The 12,267-nt window shown below is 44.0% G+C and overlaps 1 protein-coding gene across 1 annotated transcript in view; it reads right to left on the bottom strand.

Annotated features, from left to right (window-relative positions):
- The window catches only part of robo1 (roundabout, axon guidance receptor, homolog 1 (Drosophila)), a 371,682-nt gene that overhangs the window by 32,378 nt on the left and 327,037 nt on the right, over positions 1-12,267 (bottom strand). The window contains 5 exon segments of the mRNA XM_034700847.1: positions 2,836-2,963; positions 3,154-3,292; positions 4,478-4,598; positions 9,096-9,232; positions 9,235-9,252. Coding sequence (XP_034556738.1) covers positions 2,836-2,963; positions 3,154-3,292; positions 4,478-4,598; positions 9,096-9,232; positions 9,235-9,252 — 543 coding nt within the window.

The raw sequence follows: 12,267 nt of genomic DNA, 5'->3' as shown, positions 1-12,267 counted from the left end.
TATTAGTGACGCTGCTCTTGGGACTACCATTCCATTCAAGGCTTTGCTATACATAAATCACTGCTAACAGCGAACTTAACCAGCTGAGAAAAAATAACACACTGATTTTTTGACTTCTGTCCAAAACAGTCTCAAACAATATTTACATTACTATAGAACAAGAGGAAGTCCATTGGGGAGGTTTAATTAACAAAATACAGTATAAACATTATCTAACCACAGCAGAGCCAGATCAAAATGCCTTTGTGTGATTGTTAGATCCTTAAAAACACACTCCCACACGTGTGCACACCCTAACCGAGCATAATAACTGAGCAGCCCATCTCACTACTGCATTCTCATGTGGTCTGCATTAATGATTTTACGATGAAACTATAAATACAGCTTGTGACTCGGCCAATTATGCCTTTCTTCCATCAATCAATGGAGTATTTTACTTGACATATTTATAAGTCCAGAGGAGGTGTAGTGGACTGTCGGGCACACGTGTAAGACAATAATTCACGGATTAAGTTAGTTACGAGAGCGGAGCGCATTGAAAGAAAAACAGCCCGGGGCACGACTTCCACAAAGTCCACATTGTTCACTGGCATTCAGACCACTGAAGGTGTGAACTCTGCCTCTGTCTACACAGAGCCCCACTCTTCTTATAAACCGTCCATCATGCTTTGAAGGACGATAACTTCAATATTATGTGTCTTGCTGAATTCTTAATATCATCTAAATGTAAGATATTAAAATAAAAAGTTAACTCTATCATTAAATTGAAGAGAATAGCTTCTAATCAGAAACCAGCTGGGCGTCTGATAAATCATTTCCACTTCACTGCTTTCTGACTAAACAACAAAAGCTACTGTAAGACAACAGCTAGGGTACATTAGGGTACATTACAGGAAAATGGCCGTTGAATGTGGTCAATATTTAACTTTTTTTTTTCTCTTAAATCCAAATTTGATTCCATTTGTTTTAAAAAAGAATATTTACATTCATTCCAATTTGGCCTTAAATATATCAGATTACCATTTTTCTGCCAGTAGCTCCTTACCACTGGAGGTATTTTATTCAGCTGCTCAGTTATTCTTATGCAGTGGTCCAGAAATCCTGCCATACTTTGAGTCCTGAAGTAGGACGACAGCATTGCCCACTAAACCCACAGACTAAACTCCTGCCCCCCACATCACTGTTGTCTTTACTGCTGTGTAGAGCGACATCTTGCTACCTACGCATCGTTTAGCTTCTTTGGCTGGTTTAGACCTACAATTACCCGGCTTTTCTTTCCTTTACTATGCTTGCGTCTGTAATTAGAAGCATGTCATTTCCGGGCGTGGGACTGCGGCCTGCTTGTCTTTAATTAGCTGGACTGCTCAGTGCCCACAGCCTGCCTGGCCTCCTCATGTCCGGGTCTGGATGAAGCTCGGGGATCTGGAGAGTAGATGGTTCTAGGAACTCTGACAGACTGGAGGCACAAGTCCAGTCTATCCTTAAGGTAACAACTACCATTCCGATGATTTGTGATTTTCTATTAACTCATTCTAATAGAGCATCAACTCTGTCCCCTAAATCCACTGCAGCGGTTATTCTTTGCAGCATCATAATCAATTCAAGTGCTTTTACTTTACTTTTCATGCCACTTCAACTCTCCGGTTCAAAAGCATAATGTATGACTTGAGGGTCAATGCTTTGTTTCATCAACAAGGAATTTCCCTGAGCTTAAGACATTTTATTTCCACAGAGAACAAGGACAGTTTTAGCATTTCAAATTTGTTTCTAAGCCAAGAGAGGAGCTTATTGAACCGGTGCATCGATGCTGTTCTCTCTCATTAACTAAGCCTCCATCAGGGAGGGAGAAAGAGTGAAGAAACGCAATAAGAGATGCAGATATATTGATGGGTGTATTGGCAGGTGTGCCTAATCTTGCTCTTCAAACCAATTTAAAGACTGCTGTGTTTCAGAGAAAATCAAAGAATAATTGCAAAGGTTAGTCAAGTGAAGATGAAGTATCTGTGTTTGTGGGTGGGGGTTGGCAGAGGAATAGGGTTGTCTTGTCTCTTTCCATCTCCGCTGTGCTGACTGTTAAGAGTGACATTAATATGACCGACCTCACCGCAGAAACCTCTCTCCCCCTCCACCACAATCCACCACAATCGCCCTCAGCCCCAATTCCCAGCCCGTTCTGCATCAGTGGTGAGCCGCCACCAAGACCAACATACTCCCTGTCCTACCATCCAATCCCTATCTTCCATCCTCCTCCTTCCCTCACCCGACTCCCAACATTCCCATTAGTTTGGCGTTAAATGGCCCCTGTGTTCCTCTGATTCTCAGGAGGGTTTGGGGGTGATCCCAACCCCCAGTCCCTTTCAATGGTTCCTTTCTGAATGTTCACACTCTGTGACCGGCTGCTTTATATTCCAACTGTGTTAATAAGACGTCCAATGAAGAGGGCTACAGGAAACACACAGATATTCCATAGGTTCTGAAATAGTCCTGTGCGTCCTACAAAGTACAGGAGCACATGGAGGAGGACAGGCCTCCGGAGAAATGCCACTTGTATAGGGCAAATGAAATCGATTGCTGTTGAGCTCCCGTGTGCGCAACTCTGCAGCTGTTATAGATTTGTGCATTTCTTTTATTAGAAATCAATCAGCTAATTGAGAGAGAAAAGTTGAAAGTGATGACCGTGTAGTGCTAAAGCTGGAGGCTATTATTACAATGTGGCCTGGCTAAATTCCATTGAATCAAGCTGCACAGAAAACCCAGAGTGAATATAAATAACCATTGGCTGCAAATTAAATGTTTGGTTGACTGACTGTGTAAAACTCAGTAACTCTGTCTTACCGTGGACGGTGAGCGTGGCTGACGCCTCCGCCTTGCCCACCATGTTCTCAGCCACGCAGCTGTAGGAGCCCACATCAGCCGAAGTCAGACGACGGATCTTCAGGGTGTGGTCTTCACGAATCTCATATCTGGATTAAAACATGTACTCATGTATTGAAATCTGTCAAACATAAAATCTCTGACAAACAAGACTCACTCAATGCAGCATGCGTCAGCTGATGCTGCACACAAAAGCGAGAGTGGATCAAACAAAAGACTGGGATAGAGTGAAGGAGGAAGGTATTATGTGATGAAAAGGGACCAGTTGATGAGTCATACCTTCCTTTGGGCAGGTCACCATCGTCTTTCCTCCAGCGAACGGTGGGAACTGGGTCACCTCGGGCCTCGCACCTGAACTCCACACTTTGGTCCACTAACACCACCTGACTGCTCGGGCGGCGCACAAAGCTGGGACGTTCTGCACAGATAAACAGCATACAAATTAACTTAAGGACACTAAATCTGTTGCTTTGATTCCCTCAATAAATCTTGGCTTTGTGCTTCACAGTCAGGCTTAAAAGCTACATTTGTAATTAAATTGAAAACTGAATAAAACCCAGCAGAAAAAGACATCTTGAAAAAGTTTATATTAAGGGGTTCAGGTCAAGTGAGGTGTTCTGGAATGAAAATAATTAAATTGCATGATGTAATCTGGCTGAATTTGTCTGCAAAGACATGACGTGAGGAGGTTACTGCTAATTTATGGTTATCAAGTTAAATAAGTTAAAAATACAGTCCAGACTAGACCAAAACTAAGAACAGGAAACAGTTACTGCACTGTGGTATCGTATATTGTTCTAAAATGCATGATGAAACACTAATTTAATAAAAATACAAGTCATCAAACAAGAACCAGACACTGAAAGTCAAACTCTCCAGCTCTCACTCTTACTGGTAACTGAAAAAGTGTGTTTTCCGTATTCATAAAAGCTAAAAAAAGATAGTTTTCAGTAGCCCTGAATACATTCCAGAAGACTTGTCCTAAAAATGTACCATGTTTCTGATTAACCACGAGTTTCTGGGTAAAGATACTCAATCAGCCTAACAATCACAACAGCTAGGAGCTGGCCTCATTCGAGCCCTTGCTGTATTATTTCAGTAAAATTATTTATCTTTACTTTCTTTATTTTTTTCTTCCGAAGGACTATTAATGATCTGGTAAGTGAAGAGGCAGAGGAGGTAAGAAAAGCTAGCGATAAAATCAAGAGTCTGGACATGCGCTCTGCCTGGGACACAGCAGAGCGTCTGGGTCAGAGGTCACTTGTGGTGAAATAGGGTGCAGCTGGTCAGAGGAGAGAAGCTGCTGGGGGCCTGCGTGGGATTTATAGTAAAGTGTGAGATTGGAGGTCATCTCACACTCTATCTGATACAGGTCAGTGACACCATTTAGCTCCCTGCGAGACAGACAATCAAAGCTTATCATCTGGATTCTGTTTCTCACCAGAGAGACAGAGAAAAAAAATGTATGTGCTGATCGTGTGTGTGTGTGTGTGTGTGTGTGTGTGTGTGTGTGTGTGTGTGTCTGTGTGTGACACGTGTGTGCACAGAATAAAGACCAGAACAGACTCTGATCCTTTATAAGAGAAAGAAAGGGTTATTTTACCGAGCACTGTAAGTTCAGCTATTTCGCTTTCTCGTTCCCCGACCATGTTCGTGCCAACGCACACGTACTTTCCAGCATCAGTCTTCCGGGCATTCGTGATCATCAGCTTCCCTCCGCGTATCTGAGGGGACAGGAGAAGACGAGGAGGTGAGAGGCTAAACATGAGAAGGAAAAACAGCAACACTGCAGACATGTTTGGCCTGGGTTGACACAGTGGAGACAGAAACCAGCTCAAAGAGTACAAAACATTTGCTGATTGCAATTAAGAATTCCTGTGTTTAGTCACCAACAGAGTATTACAACACCACAAATTAACTCAGAAACACACGATTGCTCAGCACTGAAGGCTGTTTTCATTGGGTTTTTGCTGTGAGCTTACAGAGAGAAGAGGCCAACTGGATTTATCTGTGTAGCCACTTTTGCTGTTCACACTCAGCTTCCACTTTAAGTCTAAACCACTATCAGTCGGCCTGTTCTTCCTCTAGTGTAAGCCAAACCAAAAACAGTTTCCCAATACAACACAACCCCAGTTCCTCAAGAGAGCACCTGAGGATCTGCAGGACTGCGTGCACTTTCCCACAGAGCTCCAAAAGAACAGTTTCATCTATTATTGTTGGGAAATTTTTTTTGTGTTGTGCACCCAACTACAAGTGAGAGCAAGCGGAGCACACACACCCAGCATGTGCATGTGTGTTTGTCCAGGTGAATGTCATGTCTATTATTTCCCAGGGCTTTGATTACAGGCCAGAGGAGGTGCTTTGTTCTCAGGGAGTCAGAGAGGCAGCCCCAGCCCCGACACAGGCCCCTCAGCCCCCTCTCTCAGCTCACTAGCATGCCAGTCAGCGCAGAGACAGACAATAGCACAGAGCACTGATGATCCATGCGCTTTGATGGAGCTTAAGGTTTTAAATACACACATCAGCCCGCAAGACCAGGACCACCACCTGAAAGCACGTAATCGATACCCTCATTAGGGAGGCACTGACAGAGAACTTGACACTTAATATTGCAAAAATCTGCCTTCTCTGTGATTGACATGTTAAAGCCCTCTTACAGAGATATTCACGTGCAAGCTATGATGTGTACCAGTTAATCAATGCAAGTTTTCATCACTTACACATGACGAACAGGCTCAAAGCGGTCTCTAGATGGATTTGGTTTTTAAAGTAAGTTAAGATTCTTGAGGGACAACTTAGCAGCCGGATATACTCTCCTATTTCTAAGGCATTCCTCAGACCTTCGCCCCTGTTTAATATTCATAGTGAAGCAGGAGGAAGGGGTACTTGAAGAGGCTGTGGAAGCCTGGCTTATTTAGGGCACCCTGTGGTGCTGGAGGGGTTTGAAGTATCATTATGTTACTGTTTGTTTGAGCAAAGGCTTAACAGCTAAAACACTGTGACACTCACAAAGGCCCAAGGTCAGGGCAGACCTTCCAGTCGAGAAAGAAGGGGGGGTGTTATGTTGGGTCCACAGGGCTTTGACATGAGGATCCACTTAAGGCTGCGTCCACTCTATCCATATTCTTACCTCTGTGTGTGCGTCTGTGGCAGTTTCCCATTCTCCACAGGCATATTTGGAGTGCCAGAGCAGCAGGGACTCTGAGAGCGGGGCTAAAGTAAATGAATGCAGCAGCTTGCCCTCTTTTTCTCTGCATGCATATCCTCTCCACACAGCACAGCAGAGCGCACAGTCTGCTGAAAGCCCCGACAGTCTGACCATTATCCCTGCATTACAGGGAGATGGCTCTATCCTGTTGCCTTTTGTCTCATGTCATTTGGCATTGCTGATAATGAAAAAAGCCCCCATTCAGCATGCGCTCTGTTGGTATTCACACAGCAGTTCATTTTCCAGGCTGATAATTAGCCACAACTATCGCACAAAGGGAGCAGGACAATGCAGCATTTTGGCCATTTATGATGCCGCTGACAGACTTTGGCTCAAAGCAGACAATGGTCAACGCTCTAATACTGGCATCTCTCCTGTTTCTGTTTATTTGTCCTTAACTTGTTATTCCTGAAAGACCTGTTTGACAAAGTGGATTGGAATGTGGCCAGCTGCAGCTTAAGGGTAATAGAACAACCTCACTTTTTATGGCTCAGTGGGAAACTTTTCACAGCTGCCCCACATGAAGTCATGAATAAATGTGCGATGGTACCCAGCATGTCATTTGTGTTTACACACAGTCGACTAAAATAGATAGAAAAACAGAAGGCCTCCCTCTGATGTGTCTGCCTCTCTCTGAAGATCACTCCCTCCTCTTTACGCTGCAGCCACCACAGCCGAGTCGACCCATCCCAGCAAAGTGGCGTACAGAGAGAAAAAAATCCCCACTGCAGGTGGTTTGGGACCTTGCTCTGATCACCAGCGATCACCAAGGAGACTGCACGTTCCAGCATGTTGCATGGTGGGAGGAATGGACTGAAGCAAGCACAACAATGCAGGCTGGATGAGGGGGCCCTTTGACGAGCTCAGCTGTTCATCACATTAAAAAAGATTCCACCCTCTTCCTCCCTCTCCTCAGTCCTATTTTCACTCGCACCAATTTGACTAACCATAAACAAATTCCGGCCATCGCCCAATAATTTGTCCTTTTCTAATACATTTTTTTTCTGCTAGCATGGACATGCACGGGACACCGTCCAGACTCCCATCTGTCAGCACAGTTGATTACACATACTTAGTGCTACTTTAAAAGTGCTCATTTGGGAACACTCAGCCTGTACGGTTTTGTGTTTGACAGGAAGTTTACAGTGAGCAACACCAGCTGGTCCATGCAGCACAGCTAAATCCACCAGACCCTGTTTTCAGCTCCACAGAAGGCCCAACATGGCTGCAGGCTACAAGGACACAACTCTGAGTCATTCAGCCTGCAACAGCAGCCGGGTTCACATCGTTTACTCCAAGGATTTCTCCCCCTCAGTGCACAAAATCGCATGTACAGCAGCAAGGATAAGTCCTGGCTTCCACCACGCGGGGGGTAGGAGGGATGATTTATAAACAACAGTAATAGGGTGTGTGTGTATTTTGTATTCAGTGGAGCTAAAACATAATTACGGGAAAGGCCATGTGCATGAGAGCCATGTTTAATACTGAATTAAAACAGGGCTACTTTGTCCTCAGAGTACCTCACTGGAGAGTTAACAGCATGCAGTGAAATGACAAAACAAATACATGTAGGAACATTTCTTGAATAGAATTTAGAAAAATAAATGCATTATCTTAACTTTCTATACAATTCAAAGCAAAACAGTTAGAACAAACTGATCGTAAGGAGTGCAATCAGGAAATATGACATGCATGCAAACACAAGACAAGAGTAATGAAGCCCACGAGAGCTGTTTCTGTGCATCTGAAGTTTCCCGCTTTCCTGCGACTACTGACAAGAACAAATATGACCTGATGCTCTTAATCATAATCTAAACTAGATTATGCGCTTGTTTCTTTCAATTAGGCTGCTCAGTAGCCAGACTCTTAATCTCCTTCCTGTGCAGCCTAGAAACAGGCAGAGAAAAAGAATGCATGCACCATTTAGGAGGTCCAACTTTGTCCAACCTCAGCTGGCCTTCACCAAGAAGAAACTGTGTTCAGTCATGTACAATCCTCACCCCATAGGAATAAATCCCTGTTTCCACTCAGCAAAGTAATGAAAATGTATTGAGAACAACTTGCCCAGTTTGGACTCCGGTGCTTTGCTCCAGGCATACAGTGTGGAACATCTTTATTAGGACCTTGTATTTATTATCTGGGGTACATTTTGATTTTCCATGAGTGTTCTGAGAAGTTAGCCATCGTCAGCACTTGGGGGCCAGACTATTTGTCTGCTCAACAAATGCACAAAATGCAGCCAGAACCTAAAAACCCCACTGGTTATATTTTGTAAATGGGATCCAGACCCCTTGCTAACTACTTTCTACCTGCTTGTGCAAGCTGAATGCTGAGTCAAGGTCCTGATTTTCCCTACAGCACACATCCAGTGAGGATAATCAAACACAACAAGTTTCTTCCCTCTCAAGAAAAATTAGTATGGACGTGAAGTCGTGTTTGGTTGAAGCTGCTTCATCTAGGATTACTGGAGACAGGCCTTTGGTGGAAAGCGTGTTTAGCTGATTGACGCTGCAGTGCTGGCTGTGCTGTTGTTTTAATTAAAGCTAAATAACTGCCGGTTTGGTTGCAAATCACACACACAGAGTTGTTTGGATTCTGCAGGCGCTGCTGCTGCTGCTGCTGCTAAAAGCAACTTTCTCCTCTTTGATTCCAGTCAGCTCATTTTTCCCTACAGATCTGTGCTTCTGCTGGTGGATTTCATCAGCAGGCTATTCCTAATCAATGTACCTCTGCTGACTGATGGAGCAAGACTGATTCTATCTACCTCAGTCATTAAAGGTTGTAGCCACCAATGCAGGCTGCTTTGGGCTTTGGTAATTGCTATATGTGGATAATGAGACAAACAAATCAATCTATCTATCAACAAATACTGAAGTGCTGGTAATGATTTGACCTGCATCACTGGGCTGAACTGACTCATAGATTCAAAAACATCAGCCTTATGTACACAGCAGTCAAAGACAGCAATAGACTAGCTTACATAGCAGCAATATCAGAATTTAAGCCGTCTTACCGTGACTCTCTCATCTCTATCGTCTATATTTACTCCATCTTTCTTCCAGGATATGGTAGGTTCAGGGTGTCCACGTGGAGGTTGACACTCAAGAACTGCTGGCTCTCCTGCCGCCACGATCACATCTGCAGGGTTTGTCTGAAGTCATCTCGTAGAACTGCAAGAAAGAAGGAAGAAAATGTGTGTTTTCTTTTGATATACGTAGTCAACAAAGAGTTAAAGAAGCAGATGATTTCATGCAAAAAAAAAAAGAAAAGCAAAACACTCAAAGCTGCTGCTACATTTATGAAGCCCAAGGCAGCTAGTAAAACAGCAGTCAAGGTGTTCTGAAACTCATAATTAGTTCTGCACAGATGACAAAATGTAAGGCACACATCATTATTGATTTACTGCATTCTGCCAGCCGTGACACTGTAACAACCTCAACAAAACTTCCTCAGACGTATAGGACTGACTAAATGAAACAAAGGTCCATAAGGGGACACTGCTTGGTATACTGGGATATCATTAATGACCTGCTTTGTCCTTGTAAACCTTCCTGTCAATAGGCTTTAAAACATCATGATGAACACATATTTCTGCCCCACATCTCCAACGGCAATGACCTTCCTCTTTGTTAACCCAACCACACAAACCTATATATGTATGATCACACGCACTCACACACGCTTCATCATCCCCTGATCATCACCTCTCCATCATCGCCTCTTCATCTCCCCCTGACACTTCATATTTACATCCTCTGCTCTCACACACGCGTGCTTCCTACCATAGATGGAAATCTGCATTAGATCCAATCAGCCACTGCTGCCGTGCTGAGGACTTTGTTAGGATAGGATTCTTATTTGCATTGATTTCCTGAGTAGAGGTGCTGTAAAAGAGATGACACAGCCATGGATTTTTATCATTCAGACATAAGAGGTGCACAGCTTCTCATTTTGAAGTGTAATCTTGTATTGAATAAATGTGAAGGTTTGAGGAGATGAACAGACTCATTCTGATTTTCATTTGCAGCCAAATTACAAAACTTTCCACACGTAAATTCATTAGTCCTCTTCTGCCTGCCTTTTCAGAATATCACATCAATATCGTGACAAACAGGTCGCTGCAACGAGGCAGATCATAGCGTATCTACTTTCTGAGGAGGAGAAGAAGCACATGCTGTATCTCTGGGCTGCATATCTCTGCTGTTTAAGATAAACTGCAGGTTTATTGAGAGGGGAGAAAGTAATGAAAAAGCAACAAGCTCCCTTCTGCTGACGCTGTGCCAGTAATCATTTTCCCAGCTTCCCCACATATACATATAAAAACATATGAAAATACCGCTTGAAAACGTCAGGCCACACACCAAGTATGCAGGGTCAGTGCAGCGTGTGCTCAAGCATTGCTAAACCATTAGGCAAAGTAACCTGAATGTTTTTGTGTCTCTGTTTTTGGGATAAAACTGAGCTTTTACCACCTACTGTCTCACGCTCCGCAACTTGTTGGAAGTCACCTCTATCCCAGATCAAAGTCAGGCTCACCCCAGGACCCCTCACCTACTGACAGCCAACAAATTCCTGACTAAACCCTTTAAGCACTTAATTGGTCAACGACAAGACCAGAAACTGTGTCTTCCAAGACGGAGAGGGAAGCCAAACTAACATTAGAAGCCATGAGTAAGACGGGTGGTAAGAGCTGCATAATCACACCCACATTTCCCTGCGTACAGCTGTAATATTACCTAACCTTTATTATTATGCATCACAAGAACGCATCAGAAACAAGGCAAAAGGATAAATCAGATATTTGTAGCTTGTATTGTTGTCACCTACAAGAAGGATGCATGACTCCATAGTAACATGCATAACATTTGTATGTGTGACTTCCTAAGTATTTGATACTCAGTCAGTTCCAAATCAAACTCAGCAGTGCAGCTGCAGGACGAGTGAGCTCATTTGGTGTAGTTAAAAGCAGATACAGTCATTCAGGAATGCAAATGTAAACACTAAACACTCGATCCACTGAAGCAGCAGCTCCATCTGTAGAAACAATGTCTCCAAAAGAGCTCTAAAGAGCCGTACTGTAAAGTTAAGAGATGTGGTCTGAGTGGACTCAAATATCCCCACATCTGCACTTTTACATGTTCAATCATCCTGGTGTTTGTGAAAGGTTTAAACATACTTTGTCCCTTGAGAGCTCCCCTGTTGATTTAAAGTAGACACACTTTAGAAATTAAAAGCAAAGAGTGTGTATTCATGTTTTCCCTGCAGAGTCTGTAATAAATGCTTGGTTGAGAGAGCTCAGTAAGTTTAACTGCAGCATTAAGTGCACCTCTTCTCATCACAGCAGGTCTCTACCTTCCCTGCTGGCCTCACTGTAACTCTTTAGCCTGCTTGCAGATGCATCTGTCCCTCTAGAAAATACAAAAAGCATGGATTGAAAAAAAAAGGGGATGCTGTATCAACTAGTTGGGGCCCGAGGGAGAGCTGGCATCATCCAGTGTTTACACCAACAGCCCAGTGACCTCCACCCCTCCTTAGCAGAGCTCACTCCCCCACCTCGCTGCTCCTCTCTCCTCCTCCAAACCAACACCTCTTTGTTATAAACACAGCTGAGTGCGGCGCAGCAGACAGCCTCGAACATCTGCGCAGTGGAAAAACAAAATCCTCTGGGATTGAGGCAGAATGAGCAACAAGGAGACAGAGGCAGCCAGACACACAGACGGACAGACCCAGATCTGGATGGGGTACAAAGCCCCAACTTTTCCGCCAGAAGCCTCGTCAGATCCGGAGTTGTGGTGGAGTCGGTTGCCTCTGGCCCCCCTGGTTTAAATAAGACAACCAGCATCCCTCCTTCCTGCACATTATGCTCTGCTCGCCTGCCTAGCTGTCCCGGAATTGGGTAAAAAAAAACAGGATAGAGAGGCGCTCATGCTGTGTGCTGTCCTGAAAGTGTGTGTTAGTGTGTGGTGTGGTCCGTGTCTGTGTTTGGGATAATGAGCCTGCTCTACCATTCTGTCTCTCTCGTGAGCCTGCAGCTGTCCCTTAGCAGATAATATTTCCTGCGCTATTAACAGGGAGGCCAAACTCAATGTGTGTGTGTGTATCTGTGTGAGTGTTTGTGTGTGTGTACAGAGAGAGATTTTCAGTTTGAGGCTTAATGTGTGGAAATGGGCCAGAGTCACAGGTCC

This window comes from Notolabrus celidotus, chromosome 14 (assembly GCF_009762535.1).
Source record: "Notolabrus celidotus isolate fNotCel1 chromosome 14, fNotCel1.pri, whole genome shotgun sequence".
Taxonomy (NCBI): domain Eukaryota; kingdom Metazoa; phylum Chordata; class Actinopteri; order Labriformes; family Labridae; genus Notolabrus; species Notolabrus celidotus.
Note: the sequence above shows the minus strand (reverse complement) of the source record. Positions and strands in the feature narration are given on the sequence as shown.